Raw genomic sequence first — 16,891 nt, 5'->3', positions numbered from 1 at the left:
CGAAATTATAAGTAAGGAACTAATTACGAGAGAATTCGATTTTGAAATTGTATTGTTGTCAATTGGTAATACCATTGCTGGACACGGGTTTGCACACAGTGAGAGGGGTTAGGCCATAGTACATTGCGCTGCCCAAGTGAATACACATATATATATCTACACAGTTTTTTTTTAACTCTCTTAGGTATGTAGGTTTCCTTACAATGTTTCCTTAACCATTAAAACAAGTAAGTAATATTTCAATGAATTTAATCTTATTCAAATTTAACTTTCCAAAAATTTACTTTGTTGTCCAATAGTAATAGTTCGATAGGCTTCAAACAGTGACAGGACATAAAGTTCAATTTCATCATCAGATAAACAAAATCCTCTAAAATCAATTGCTATAGTATATAATATCAACTATTCCATTGTAATGTTGAACAATTCAGCGAGCAATAATCCCAATCGTTTCAATCACTAGAATGCAATACCCGGTGTAGCTTCCAAGTAGTGTAATTACAGTTCTTCGAACAAAGCCTATAAAGAACCTTCTTTATCACATAGATCATGTAAAGCATTAAATAGCGACAATAATTATCGCTCAGTAAGGGTAAGACACATGGATAATCATTAGGTTTTTATATATTAATTAGAACCAGAAGCGTGTGTGGTAAAATCTTTGAGCAATCTATGATAATGTGTGGGTGTAAAAAAGGAAAACGTGTACCCATTTCCTCTTTTAGACGCTTCCAGTTGGATAACAAGAAGAATTGATGATCGATAAGAGTCATTACTGTGGTGCAATAAAGAGCTCAGTGCATGTTGGAGCATTTACTGCAAATTAGCATTGCTGCGACGGGTGGCGGCGCCTCAAAAGGCTAATAAGAAGCGGACTTTTGCTATTTGTAGATTTCTTTCGCGTAAGGCTACAGGCTGGTACGACGACTCGGTACATCGACGTGATGCAGGGAAAGTCGTTTTTGTACTCTTGCTTGCAAAGATTTCGTTTTCACGATCTTTATTGCGTAAATAAAAAATAATATTATCGTTATAGTGACTAAACCGCGTATAAATACCAAATAGTTATATTTCTCGATATTTGAAGATTTATTACTTATATTGCAATTTTTATTTACGGTAAAAAAATGTTTTAGCTATATAAACTTATAATTTAGCTTAAGCTTATGATCATAAAATGATAATGCTAAAATTGTTTAAGTTTTTTTTTAAGCTTTCAATATGTGCATATACGAGTATCTACCATTCCAATTAGTAGTAAATCAGCACATTGAAGTACACATACAACAAGTACCACAAAACCACATAAAACAATTTATTCCTCATCTCCTCTACTGTAGTTAAGTAGTTCCTAAGTACTATATATCAATATAGAAATAGTTACATGCACGCAAACATAATATTAAATGGTCACTGCAACCTGCACTTAAATACAACCTGAAATAGGACGAGTTATATAAATAAAATCGACGCAGATACTAAGTAATGTTTTACGAGAACTAACTTGGAAAGGCCATACACATTACAAATTACCATGTGACTATGGACGTATATAAGGAGGAGAAGATCCAGACTTCTGCCTCTCCCTTAGACTAGGTGAAGTAAATGGAAATAGAAGTTTCGTTGACTTTTGAAATCTATTTATTTTTGTGAATCTTTCGGTTTTTAGTCAACTTAATTGTATAAGAAACGGCAAATTAGTTTCGAATTTAGGTACCGCGAATTTTTACTTGAAAATTTGCTATGTCCATTATTACAACTAATACTTTTCCGTTCTCAGGTTTTGGGCTTTCGAGTCCCCCGCACAAGAAACCCTTTCTTTTCTATTTTTTCGGTTTATTTAATTAACTAAAAATAAATGGCTTATTTGGCCTAAACATATAAGAGATACATTTCATGGTGGTATGGAAGATTGCGTTCGACTTGCACTTGGCCGATTTTATTTATCGTCCACGTAGACAATATCCTATAAAATATTTTAATGTGCTTTTTGTAGCAAATACCCGTGAATACTTAAGATTAGTAACAGCGATACGAGTACGGTAGCACAGCTACGCGGCCCACATAACTCTGTCCGCTAGCGTCCGATTAGCTCTGTCATCGTGTAAGTACCGAGATAGCTCTCTATAAACCGAGTATCGGAAACTCCAAATTTATGTTTTACTATATTCGTAGTCTACTAAATTCATTATCACTTGATTAAGCACTGGAGGAAAATTTCGTGAGAAGACCTTAACTTCACAGTTCCTAAAAATAAGTTCGCAATGATATGTGAATCCTGCCAAATCGCTCTCGGTAGGCGCGGTGGACTATGTCCTAAATCTATCTCACTCTGAGAAGAGACCCATGCCCAGCAATACGACAGAAATGGCTCGACAACGATATCTGTGCCTAAATATGACACATTGTATTATTTCACAGCTAGACGTTGTTTTTCGAAAAACGCACCATTAATCTGACCTAAAATTTGCCATCTGAGTGGAAAACGTCGCATGCTACATTTGTCTAAGGGCTCACCGTATTAAACCATTCACTCTAACGATTTTCAGATCTCTAGCACATCACATCACTCTCTATAGAGAGTCTATAAAGTGATCTGATCTATAGATCAAAACAGATCTATAGATCAGATCACTTTAAGTTAATAGAATGTTCCCATCGTCAGTAACTATGTCGCAGCTTTGTAGTATTACCGGTAGGACGCACTATTGAAAGTTCGCGGTCTACAAACGCAATGCACTTTTGTCCTCATAACCTACTTATATCTAATACAATGTATTATCTTTTGCGTCATGTCAATAAACGTACTTAGGACTCTCTTAATACTAGGGATGACGACCTGAGATCGATTAATCGAAGAATCGATCTTTTGAGCCAAAAAAATCGATTATTCAGTGAATCGATGTTTCATCCTAGAAAATCGAAAGTCATTCTTTTCGAAGCTGATTTGGTCCCTAAAAAGATCGAAGTACAATTTTTGGGGAATCTTTTTTGGAGAATGGACATGTTTTTTTGGGAATCTATTTATTACACTTCGATTCGAATCGATTCAAGAATCGATCTTTTTCGGAAATAATCGCCATCCCTATTTAATGCCTAATAATGTAGTGCACTTCGCTCTTACAACGTTCCAATTGATTTCAAAACTTTTAGTAACAAGCTCCATGAGAATCGAAATTTAAATTGATGTCGGAAGTGAGGCTCCGTCGAATCAGACGAGTTTATAATTGATATCGATATGTAACGACCTCCTCGAAATTCGTATTGATGGATCATTATTTCAAAATGCGTAGTTCAGTTATTCCATTTTATGTTTAATAGATCCCTGTTGTAAAATTATCACTATCTGTTGGAAAGTGGTGACAGGACATGCCTATAACTTTAATAACGGACGGGAATTGAAAGTAAAACTAATAAAATTACAAAAGCGTTAGTCCCGGGATTGTCTCATATTGGTCGGTCTTACCACTCATTAGGGGTACCTAATGCTTACTTTATTTAAGTAGGTAGGTATACTTACTTACGTACTGTGAATACTTAAGAATCGAAATCATCAATTTTGTATATTTTATTACCTCTTTATCTACGCACCTTAAGGAAAACCGCCCTTTAATGAATCTTTACTAAACCTATATAAAGTGCCCGACTTAAGCTTCAGATTTCTTTGCAGTAACGAAACAGCACAGGACCAACGTTTTAAATTTAATAACTGAAATGGCTCTACAAATCTCATACACAAATGCGAACAAAGCGTGCAATATAGAAGCATAAACAATGGTGCCAACATTCCGCCAACATGTGTGTTACTTAGCATATGTAAATATATTAGGTAAGTGTCAACGACGGCAAAATAAAAATAGTGGTATTATTGTAACTCAAAGCGTACCGGTCACGCGAATGTACCACAAGCCGTGGAACAAATAGTCATAAAAATATTTACTTTACGTGTTCCGCGCAACGGCGCTTAACAAAAACTCGCGGCGATTCAAAATAACCGCGAAATGGTAGCCGCCTCGGAATTTATCGGAACAGCGACGTACAGACGATTTCCTTTTAAGTTACAAACGACCGTATGAATGTATGTGATTCTGATACGTTTTTGTTTTTATTAGCTCGCGGTTGACCTGTCTTACTTGTAGTCTAGGCTTTGTTACATACTCCGGTTGTGATCCGTAGATTCCGGAGTTGTCCACCAAACGCCGAGGACGGCCACCAGGGGGTTTTAGGGCGATAAAAATCCAACATAACCCGACGTCGCTCCCACGTCGTCGAGTACCTTTTGAAGGTTTACCCCGCGTGAACAATAAAGGCCTTGTACTACATTGAATGTGAAATCTACTTTAGAAAGATAGTTAAAGAACCACTTTTCCTATATATATTCCTTTAATCCAGACGTACGTCCACACGTCCACACGTCCTATCAAGCCTACAGTACACTTAACGTCCGAATATGGAGCAAAATAATTGTATAACTTAACTATATTGAAAATGTATTATACTATTTTGTAAAAGGTTACTTTTATTGAGTTGCTAACTTTTTGTCCGCGATTCACTCACTTGTAAAATTTAAAATCCTACTTACTGTGTACAATATAGACATTAAGAGGAAATAGGAAAATGTAGAAAGTAGCTAACTAGCAGTAAGGTACTCATATACAACTGAACTATTATTATACATCCAATTTGGAACTCCTTAATGGTTACCTTTAATGTGAATGTACTGATGCACAAGACCCTGTAATCATAAATATAAAAATTTTCGCTACATTAACAGCTGGATGGATTACTATAACAAAAGGAGAAAGTATAAGAGAAGCTATGTCAAAAGCGAAATTTAATAGCAGAATATAAATAATACAAATAGCCGATATAATTCAGCATTATACATCGGGTGTCTTACCAGATTACCATAATTAAAGATTCCTATATCACCACTACGATCACCGGCATGCAGACACACAGACGGACATTAATATAAGTTTAGCCGTCACGATCGCGCGCCTAGATACCAACCGCGAATAATTTGACAGTAACATGTGAGCCAGTAACTGAGCTTCATTAGTGAATGCCTAGAATAACCGACGCTACGCAGGTGCTATCAGAAGGGTCGCGGTCAAGAGACGGTATTTTCAACTTTTTTTTAATTATGTTTAGCGTCACAAAATAATGAAATAATGTTACTAATTGTCATTAGGTTAACAGAAAGGGTTTCAATGTGTTACGTATATTTTTTAACTTACGCCTGTTATCACTGAAAGCTCTCTATCACAACGATCTCTACAAAAAGTTCATTACTTTTTGTACATCCGTTAAACAATTAATATGAATTTAGATGAAACATTTCAACACCTGAAACCTAGTATTTATTAAAACGATATTAAAAATATAGAATCGATTTTGATAATTATAATTTTAATTTATGTTCAAAAATGATCATAAGAAATTGAAAAATAAGATCGGTCTTACTAAAACGTACCTTTTTCAAGATTCTAAGTATTCTCATCAACATTCGCATTTTATCATCGATTAGATGTGGCGTAAGCCTTAAGCAATGCTTTCGAATGGCCCGTCAAAGATTAAAGGGTTTAAAGACTGAAGCCCGAGTATTTCTGTGTGGCATCGCTCAAATACTTCGCGCATCTCGCTACGTCTGATCTCTTGATATCTCAGACCTATTAATATTATGTAAATCGCATGCAATTTTATTTTGTTGCTACCGTGAGAATAGTATTAAGATGAGTACCGACATAAATTTAATACGATACATATTTTTATTTAAATAAACATTATTTTAATAGTGCGTCTTCTATAAGCGTCTCAGTAGATTTTTCATGCAAACATGTAAGTTAACGCTTATCACAGTTCATGAAACATATGTCAATTCCACCGCAGAAGATACAAATATCTTTGTATTATAAATTTAGAAAAAAATATCATTTGTATAATTAATTTCGCATTTTTAGTATTCGACTGACTAACATATACAATATACATATCATGTATAATAAGGCGACCCTCTCAGTCCTCAGGAGTGTCAACACGTCTGTGATCGAGTTCAGGTAGAATCCCTGTTCTTTATGGAACTGATTACAGATTAAATTATTGACCGAATACTAGCTAGGTACTTTATTAAAAAATGCATAGCCCGTCATGAACATTTATGAAATACATACTTAACCCGTGTATCGTGAATATTTTTGCAGTCTTGTTTTATGATATAGCGAATCTTAATTATTAGTCCAATGAAGGCAGAAGACAAGTTATTAAAATAATCGTTGGCTCGAAATGAATATTCATGAACCGAAAATTCCACGGCAATCCAAAGTCATCATGGATTCTGTATGTTTTATACACATACCTCGAAATATTTACTTGAAGCTAAATACCGACAAGTTGATAGCTTGCTAAATAGTTAATTTATGCGTACCCATGTTTAAGTAAAATCAAGTGACATAAGTACTTCAATTAATACATACGGGGAAATTGAGATGTCTGGCTGTAAATAATCAACTTTGAGCTTTTGGAGTTCGAAAAAAAACATTCCCTGAGTCGTCGGTACCATGGAAACAAACATACGTGTTACGAAAACACGTTCGTGTTATTCACCTAAACCTAGAATAGTAGAAATATAAACTCATCATTTACATATCGGTCTGGCCGGGGATCGAATCCGGAATCGGAATCCGGTGCATCAGACCGGTGACCGCTATGCCACACGAGTCGTTCATTAAATTCGTATGATGATCAGAAGTCACTGCAGCCAATGAACAAGTGGAATCAACTTAAAACAGGATAGATACGTTACTATCCCTGAAGACTACGTTCCAGAGCCTCGAGTTGTCTCACCCTTATCACACCCTTGAATCAGAACACAAAAGCCCTTGAGACTACTATCATAGGACAATAGATAATAGTAAAGTGGTGTGGACCTTCGACATTGAAGCTATAACAATTTTACCACTTTTGAAGACATATTACACTAACAAATATCTTATTCATAATATTATCTTATAAGCTAAATTATATGAGGTATGTACCTACTAACATGCCCACGTAAGTTCAGCAATAAAGGAAAATGATTTCGTTTTTTACAAAAGGGAAATCCCGTGCACAAAATTGTTAGCACAACTAATTTAAATGAAAAATCGTGGCTGCAAAGTAATCATACAATAATTAAGTCGTTTTATAACTGGTTAGCTTTAGGCAACTAAATAGAGCATCCTGTTGAACTTTTGGAGCCCCACAAAAACATCGCCTTACATTCCAACCTCGTGGAATATATAAATCAAAACAAAATACATTTTTTTCGTGATTTAAGCGTAACATAAAGGATATCATTACTAAAACAGAATTCTGTGTCCGGCTATTCATTATGTGGTATCGCAAAAACAACTGATCTCGTTTTAATGAGACATACAGAAATATTAGAAGCCGCTTCAACTCACTTTAGAGAATCAGAATAATAATCAAGAAATTTCGAATGAGCTACTTTTTATTTGTATTATCCGCGTGTTGAGATTTTATTGTTTTGTCGGTTTGGGAGTAAGTCAATGTAAGTTAAATGAGACATTCCACCTTAGTCCTGAATCAAATTTTATTTCATTTTCGCTTAAATTTAAAACAAGAGATACAGTGACCATTAAACGTCAAATGTCTACAAGTCATCTGAAGTTACCAAATGTGTAATGTAAAATAAGAGATGACTATAGGTATTCACTTACCAAGACCACAAATGAAGCGTGAGACCACAATGGTATTGCTTTGTAGAATTCCAAGTAGATCCACGGGATTCTTTAGTTCTATACAACGGGACTGACGTCCGACAAAAAGAAACAAAGGGCCCAAGAACGCGGTGTACTTGATACTAGTTTCTGCATAATAGTCGACACTGTATCGCATTGTACTAGCAATCCAACAAACGAGCCTACAAAAGAAAATATAATGGAGGTTGATAAACGCGTCTCATTCAAGGTATTATTTATTAAAGTCGTTTCGGTTTAAGACACAGATCTCTCTGTCTCTGTGTACGTTAAATGCTGTGTAGTGACAGATATCCGAGCATGGCCGTGCCTTCTATTAAACTGGAAAACGTTCAAAGGAGATCGAGTCAATATGTAAATCACCACGTTATCGTATCATGTTGCACATACTTAATTAGCTAGATTGTTGGACCGGCCGACTTAACGTTAGTGTGGTCCCAAGCTGTCACGGGAAAGTCGATGTCGGGGTTATCGATTTTATTTATAATCCATCGACAGTAATTGCAACTGAATTTAAATTAAAAGATCGCGTCTTGTTTGTTCTCGCAACATTGTTCGGGCGAAATTTACATACTTGACGCGCTAGGATTAATTTGACATTGATTCGAAGGAATGAGACAGTCAAAGAAAAGAACCTTTTTGGCTTCTATAAATATCCTGCAGTCATTAAACTTATGTCCGTATTAAATACGATTTTATGCATTGGTTTCAATATGCATCGTAAAATCAGTGACTGTATGTAATTAGCGTGCAAGGAACTGTTGTTTTATTGTTTGACCATGATATTATTTATTTAACTATTTTAAGTAACAAATGCGAATACCAGTAATAACACATTATTATAAGATGGAATTCTGATAATATTATTTAACTATTTTTAGTAACAAATGCAAAAACCAGTAATAACAGATTCGACAGATTAGACAGAATTCTGAATTAACCAATAGAAAGAATAAAAACATACCATTCATTTTACTATTCGGGATTGGAAAAAAATGTTTTTGTACTTACATATATGAACCCTTAGTTTTCAGTCAGTTATTGCTTATTTGCTACTTCTATAAGAAAAAAATACTTACACATGATCATATAATTGCATCTCAAATAGCACCACTGAACTACTTACAATAAGCATAAGAAAATAATAACTTCCTGAGACCGTAGTATCAGTTAAATTTATCGAACCCGTTGATAATGGCGCCCCTCCCTATTCCATTTCGTCCGAGACAAAGAACCTATTGGCGGTCTGTCGTCGGGTATTTTTAGGGTTCCGTACCCAAGGGGTAAAAACGGAACCCTATTATTAAGACTTCGCTGTCTGTCCGACTGTCACAGGGTTCTATCGCCTGAGCCATAATAGAAAGACATTTGAATTTTTTACAGAGTAAGTACATATAATGGTGGCCGCTATAACAACAAATACTCGTACTAAAAACACAAAAGTTGAAAATAAAAGTCTCCTTACAAGAAATGGATATTTTTCAACGTTTTCCGCTTTATCTATTGAACCATAATATGTAGACAGTTTATATTTTCCCAATACATATACTTCAATGTCTACCATAATAACAGATACTAAAAATAAAAAATAAATGTTTTTGGTACGGAACCCTCCGGGTGCGAGTTCGACTTGCACTTGGCCATTTTTATTTCCTTCGCCCTCCACTTCCTCGGTGAAAAGGATGCGCTGCATTCTAATGTTTTTTTTCTTTTTTGTGTGTTTTTATAATCCTTTTATCTCCCAAAGTCAACAGACACAATAACGTTTGAGGGAAAGTAAAACCTATTACCATTGAAATAAAGTTACAGAAGTTTATTAAGGTTTTGGAGAAACGGGTAAAGTAAACTTAAAAGAAAGTAGTTGGTCCATATTTTAGAAAACACAGATAAGAGAATTTACTTAAAAATACTATTGATTTGTACTGCTTACGAGATAACATTTTATGCGTTCATGATACGACACGACATATTAAATATTTTGATAAAGTCGATTTAACAGCTTAAAACAGATACTAAATGAAGATAAAACGAAATAAACACATATGTAGAATAACTTTCTGTCTACCCTGCCTATCCTGTTTGGCGATCCCTTCGGCACACGTTTCAACAAACACAGGACAAAAATGTTCTTAATTTTTTTTTAACTTAACTCCTAACCTAACCTACTTATATAATGATAATGATGATTTTGTATCTTCCCCAGGACACGCAAGCTGCCGCCGCGGCGCTCACATCACTAGGCCACGTGTACACCGCCATCGGGGACTACCCTAACGCGCTCGCGAGCCACAAGCAATGCGTGCAGCTTGTCAAACAAATGGGGGATCGGCTGCAGGAAGCGAGGGAAATCGGGAACGTCGGTGCCGTCTATCTCGCGATGGGCGAGTTCGACTCCGCTGTGGATTGTCATACGCAGCATTTGAGGCTAGCTAGACGGCTGGGGGACCAGGTATGTTGGGTAAACATGCGATAATCTCTGATACAGGAAGAGCTTATCTCTTTCATTCAGTAGATATTCGTAAGGATTCGTAAGAAACGCTTTACAAAAGAAATCTGTGGTATTATTTTTACGTGTATTACAGCATACTCAATTGAATTTGATAAATTAAGGAGTTCATATTTTTGAATACACAAGTAATTGACTTATTTTTATAGTATAACTGCAATAGAATTCAGTAACTTTGTCATATTTTTGTAGACCTTATAAACTTTCACCTTACTTAACTTACGCATTTCAAATGTAGTAGATATGGATATAAAACATGTAGCTACTAGACTAGTACTAAAGTCAGACTAGCAAGAAAATATCGCAATTATCTCACAAGAAAATATCGTAATTGCTAGTTTTATTCTAGTTCATACAACACCACATTCAACTACACATACATGTGACTAATAGGTACATCTTGACATAAGATCTACGAGTGCTTCTAATTCCAATCGACGTTACATACCACGTACATACATACCTATAGTTCGTTACGGCGAATGAAAAAGTGAAAAAGCAAGTACACTGTAATTATCAACACAGGAGGCGCAGGAACTAGTCTGCAAGTGCGTTAAACTTTCAGCAAAAAAGTGTTTATGATAAAACGCACTACTCGATCATGAATAAGCAATGCGTGATTAGACTTGCATATCTCTTTATAGTTAAATAGATAAATAAAAAATATTTATAACTTATTCCCGAGTGGAATTTTTATCTGGATAAGGACCTAACTTTAACCCGAGTTGCAATTAGAAGAGTGTAATGTTTTTCGTAAATCATTACCGTATCAGAAGTAAAGAATGTTCAAGCAGTATGTCTTGACTGGCTTGCCGTGACGTATGGAGCCAATATACTTTTACTTAAAGGAGCCTTTACCAGCTTATGATAGTATATTTGATAACTTCTAACAAATATGTCACAATAATATTTCAATAAAAGTTTTGTATATTATACTTACATATCAATATACTCTTATATAAATCACATTTTCTTACAAAAAAAATTAGCCTAGATCTCCGCGTTATTGTTGCATTCTGGGAACTTATTCTAAGCATAGCAATTTGGATGCATCATGCTATGTTCATATTTAAATAAAAATATTTTTAGAAATTTTTCAATAATATTTACTTATTTGTTTAATGTAACTGACCAATAAAATATAGTTTACTCAAAAATATGATAAATAAATGTACATTTCAAGAAATAAATGTAGAGACTTAAGAAAAAAAATTTTTCAGGTGGAAGAAGCGAGAGCGTACTCAAACCTAGGCTCGTCTTATCACTACAGGCGGAACTTTTCCCAAGCTATCGCATACCACGAGAACGTTCTGAGAATCGCTCAAAACTTGGGCGATAGAGCCATTGAAGCGCGAGCCTACGCCGGGTTAGGGCATGCGGCACGGTGAGTACCGTTAACATGCTTAATACAGCAAAAAATGTTTCAATGTCCAACGCCATATTATGTTTCTGACTTATACTACTTTGTTATAGTCTAAAATATGGGAGTATGATTCCAATCAGATGTCGGTATTAGTCGTAACTTGAAGCTACAGAATATAGTGCGATATTTCTATTTCGATTTGGTTGCCCCCTCAGAACTCCTGACGTATATTACAGATCCATTGGTATTCCTGAGGTCTAAGTTGGAATAACTATGTCTTCCCTACCACACCCTACAAACCGGGATAAGGCAGTGGGTCGGTGGTAACTCACAAAGGGTTCTATTCTATGAACTTCAAACTGTAATTCTTACGATGATCGATTGTAACGATACCGCTCTACGTATTTCTGATATCTATCTACCTGCTTACATAAAAATGCCAAATTTTTATGTAAAACATCATTAACAGGTGTGCCGGTGACTACGCTCAAGCTAAGAAATGGCACGAAAGACAACTAGATGTCGCTTTGGCAGCAAGAGATAAGGTAATATACTTGTAAATATATATACCTGCATCTTCAATTTAAAGCATACATATTTTGTGTATACTTACATTCAAATATTTTAACAAGCATTGCAATTTGTCAGAGAATAAAATAACGGGTATTTATAATACTCATCTTAACCTCGTAACAACATATTATCTTCAAAAACATTCAACACTCACTCATTTTAAAGACAAAAATAATTACTAACGTTAATACAATTGAATACCAGCAGTATAATGATACATGTAAGTTGAAGTAATAAATCGCGCTCTTCAGGTGGGCGAGGGGCGGGCGTGCTCGAATTTGGGCATCGTGTACCAACTGCTCGGGGAACACGACGCCGCGCTTAAGCTGCATCAGGCACATCTCTCCATTGCCAGGCAATTACAGGTTCGTATAATCTTACGTTAAGTGCCTTTTGGAAGAAACAAAGTACGATCTAAAGTTAGAGATGAATTGACTGTCGTTCTTTTGGTAAGTGTTACGAGTAGAAGCTGTTTCGAACTCGGATTTTAGCCTAGAAATAAATTGCATCAATTGGACGCCTTATGGAGTATTTTCACGTAAAAGTATTTTTACTATTGCTCTATAAGATAAGGTTTTATTCACATAGCCCAACAGTAGGATTCTCTGTATTATAATGTCATGGGTTTGTTCGAATTTGGGCATCGTGTACCAACTGCTCGGGGAACACGACGCCGCGCTCAAGCTGCATCAGGCACATCTCTCCATTGCCAGGCAATTACAGGTACGTATTATCTTACGTTAAGTGCATTTAGGAGAAACAACCCACCAGACCATCAGAGATGAATTGACTGTCGTACTTTTGGTACCTAAGTGTTGTAAGAAAAATGTTTCGTACTCGGATTTTAGTCTAGAAATAAATTGCATGAATTGGACGCCCTATGGAGTATTTTGACGCAAAAGTATTTTTACTTTTTCTCTAATAATTATATACTTATTATTTTAGCGAAGGGACATGTGTATAAAAACTTTTTTATACACATGTCCCCTCGCTAAAATTCCCTCAAAAGATATCCAGTCAGAAATTAGGAGTTCATCTTTTCGGCCTTTTGATAAGTATTGTAAGGTTCGTGCATATTCAGAAGTAAATATGTACGATATTTGTCACTTTAAGCATATTAATATAATTACAGTGTTTAGATGGGAGCATTTTAATACAACCCATTAGTGTCATATTACACTATGACTAATTTTGTTTAATTGCCATGCAGTTGTATAGTACCTATCTAGTCAAGAAAATATTAAATACCAACATACTTATACCTCTTTATTGATACATTTTTAATTACTAAAATACATTAAATGTTAAATATAAACTAAAAATTGACTTATTTACAAAATATATACAAAAAAATTATGAATAAAATAAGCCATCTAAAATTGCCGTGTGAGGCATGGTTCCCAAAACGCTGGCGGCGTTTCCTTGCTGCACGATATATACCAATATAGTATAGTATGTTGGTATTTAATATTTTCAGTTATACAAATAAGAAAAGGATCGGCGTTTAACATTTAAAATTTGTAGGTCGTTCAAAAAGGTAGTTATTATTAATAACGATTTATGTAAATGCAGCTTTTCTCCTTGGTTTTAACCAGTTCTTTGGCCAGAACCTTTACATACTGAGTTTATAATTCGATTTTGATATCCTTATACGCGATTTAAGGCGAATACCTTTAATTTATCGAACATTTGCACTCATTGTATGTAATTGACGAATCAAAAATCCATTAAGGTCGTTTAAGGCGTAAGTGAGACGAGTTTACTGACTTAAAGGTAATCAATCAACAAGAAATGAAAGAATATCCTGTTGGTACATGCGTTTTTAAATTTCCAAAATGAACAGATCTTGTTAGTCGAAAATTCCATTAACGTCAAAAAAGTATAAGGGCTCAGCCAGGAAAATGATTCCATCAAAGTATTTTGCAAGGTTTGGAATTACTTTTTGGAAGTTTAGTGGTCGTATCCGCTATTACTGATCTGAAGGGACAGAAAGGAACAGATAGTTCTTAAAGGTACCAACGAACGTGTTTGATACTAAAACTATAAATATATCTCTCTAGTCTGAGACAATCAGAGTAAGGGCGCTTCCTATTCATGACAAATTTATGTCGAAAAAACTCTGGTCAAAGAAATTCTCCAAATTAATCAAAACTTATTTAATACACAGGATAAAGCTGGTATGGGCCGAGCATACGGTAACATCGGCAACGCGTACTCAGCGGCCGGTTTCTATGAACAAGCCATCAAGTACCATAAGCAAGAGCTCACGATATCCAAGGAAGTTCACGACAGGAGCTCTGAGGCATCGACACATGGGAACCTCGCTGTGGCTTACCAAGCGTTAGGGGCTCATGATATGGCTCTGTTCCATTATAGAGCACATTTAGGTAAGTAAAATATTCTTTTTTTTTACATTTTACGGCCAATGATTGAACATTAGACGCAATTTTATTACGACCTACTACTGAACAGGGTTCACTTCCTCACTTAGGGAAGACCTATATCATACTCCACGGGTTACTGAGTGTCAAGTATTTTAAAACTGCCCGCATATAAGGTATCCGACCAGATTTATCCAATGCTGTCCAATGATAACAACAAGGGTAACAATAATGGCTTCGTATGCGCTCCGAAGGACGAAAGTCTCTACGAAATATAGTCAGTAACGGTAACCCGGTTTATTTAAAAAAAACTATCGAAATCATAAAATATTCTTATTTCAAAGATAACTAAAAACGCATATATTTATAAAATGAAATGAAAATTATAGCCAGGGTATAGTATTAACATCGTGATCTATCTTTACCAGGTATAGCACGTGAGCTGAAAGATGCAGCGGGCGAAGCTTGCGCGCTCCTAAACTTGGGTAACTGTTTGTCCTCTCGAGGAGAGTTCGCGCAAGCGGTGCCCTACTACGAGCAGCATCTGATGCTGTCGCAGGAACTGGGTGACGTCACCGCGGAGGCCAAGGCGTGCCACTTTCTCGGCTACGCGCATTACTGCTTGGGGAATTATCGAGAGGCTGTCAGGTTAGTTTAGTTCTTCATTCTTCTTGCTCTTGTCTTCTTGGTCTTGGACTACAATGCTTTTTCTCTCTACCTTTCTAGAGACACCAATTTTGCGGACACAAGCTTATGATAGCTATATTATATGTACTAATTTCAACTCGAGCATTATTGTCCTTGCAGATATTACGATCAAGACCTCTCCCTCGCAAAGGATCTTCAAGACAAAATGAACATGGGCAGAGCATACTGCAACTTGGGTCTGGCTCACTTAGCGCTCGGGAATCTGGAAACAGCGCTGGAATGCCAGAAGTACTTCCTGGCCATCGCTCATATGACGCAGCACTTACAAGGGAAGTTTAGAGCGCTTGGAAACATTGGAGACGTGCTGATCAAGATGGGTGATGTGGAAGAGGCGGTTAAGATGTACCAACGGCAACTTGGATTTGCAAGACAGGTACTCCTGTTATTGTAGCACTCCGTAAAATATGTACATTGAAAGAAAAAAATGTCTCGAATAAGATACTTTGAAGACATTATTACATATCTTCATTCAATTAATTTGTCTGGTTTCAGGCTCGAGATCGGTCACTAGAAGCAGCTGCTTGCGGTGCTTTAGGCTTGGCCAGAAGATTGCAACGACGACTGGACGCTGCATTAGGACATCATACTCAGGTATTATAAGCATTTTAGACCGTGGTGTCAACTGTAAAATTTGATTATATAGTTGAACCTACAAAATTGGTAATGATTTTTTGTTTCAAGCAGCAATGCCTAAGGAAAGATAATTAATGAGGAAAGGAAGAGTGTAGAAAAGATTTTGTTTAAACAAAACTTTTCTTTTTTCGTGAACATACCTAATAAAATCCTTGTTATCCTTCAGGAGCTGACTCTCCGGCAAGAAGCAGGTGACGCAGCGGGCGAGGCGAGAGCCCACTCGCATCTCGGGGCCGTCCACATGGCACTAGGGCATTACTCACACGCCGCTCGCTGTTATCGGGTATGGATTTTATTTTAACATTCATATTACTAAAAACTCGCAAACAGATTATGATATCTGTCCAGAAATGTAAATGTAACATTACTTACCTTCTATTAAAGTGGATGGTCTTCCTTCAAGTGTCATAAAAGTACTTGTTACTTGGCCATTGTCATCTTTTGATGAATGAGAAAAACTTTTACCAAAAAAACTGATAGAAAACTTCTAATTTATCATTATGAAATACAAAATGCGAATTGATATATTAAATTATAGTATGTTTATTTAATTTATTCGAACTTAAAATAATTTCCAGGAACAACTTGAAAGAGCCCAGGAATTGCAAGATTGCGCTCTGGAGGCACAGGCTTACGGCAATTTGGGTATTGCTAAGCTTAATATGGGGCATTATGAAGATGCTATTGGATACTTAGAACAAGTAAGTTAAATAACTTAAATTATGTGAAACTACCCTAGGCATACATTGGAGCATGATAGTGAAGTACACTCCAGGGCTCTCCCAGCAGACATACCTTAGTATTCCTAAAAAAAAAGTTTTCAAAGGTATGTGAAGTCTACCAATTCGCACTTGGCCAGCGCGGTGGACTATAGCCTAATCCTTCTCATTCCGAGAGGAGTCCGGTGCCCAGCAGTGCGACAGTAATGGGTTGAAGATTTATTTTTTATATTTAACCTAACGATAAG

General features: G+C 36.0%; 1 protein-coding gene across 1 annotated transcript in view; it reads left to right on the top strand.

Annotated features, from left to right (window-relative positions):
* Positions 1-16,891, top strand: part of LOC140746280 (uncharacterized) — an 88,399-nt gene that overhangs the window by 57,450 nt on the left and 14,058 nt on the right. Inside the window, exons 8-17 of the mRNA XM_073078360.1 lie at positions 9,964-10,209; positions 11,487-11,650; positions 12,099-12,174; positions 12,454-12,567; positions 14,370-14,589; positions 15,012-15,231; positions 15,391-15,664; positions 15,784-15,882; positions 16,091-16,207; positions 16,503-16,625. Of these exons, the coding sequence (XP_072934461.1) occupies positions 9,964-10,209; positions 11,487-11,650; positions 12,099-12,174; positions 12,454-12,567; positions 14,370-14,589; positions 15,012-15,231; positions 15,391-15,664; positions 15,784-15,882; positions 16,091-16,207; positions 16,503-16,625 (1,653 nt within the window). The remainder of the gene's footprint in view (positions 1-9,963; positions 10,210-11,486; positions 11,651-12,098; positions 12,175-12,453; positions 12,568-14,369; positions 14,590-15,011; positions 15,232-15,390; positions 15,665-15,783; positions 15,883-16,090; positions 16,208-16,502; positions 16,626-16,891) is intronic.

This window comes from Epargyreus clarus, unplaced genomic scaffold (genome assembly GCF_041222505.1).
Source record: "Epargyreus clarus isolate Ecla_fem2 unplaced genomic scaffold, WU_Ecla_fem_2.2 ptg000012l, whole genome shotgun sequence".
Lineage (NCBI taxonomy): Eukaryota > Metazoa > Arthropoda > Insecta > Lepidoptera > Hesperiidae > Epargyreus > Epargyreus clarus.
Note: the sequence above shows the minus strand (reverse complement) of the source record. Positions and strands in the feature narration are given on the sequence as shown.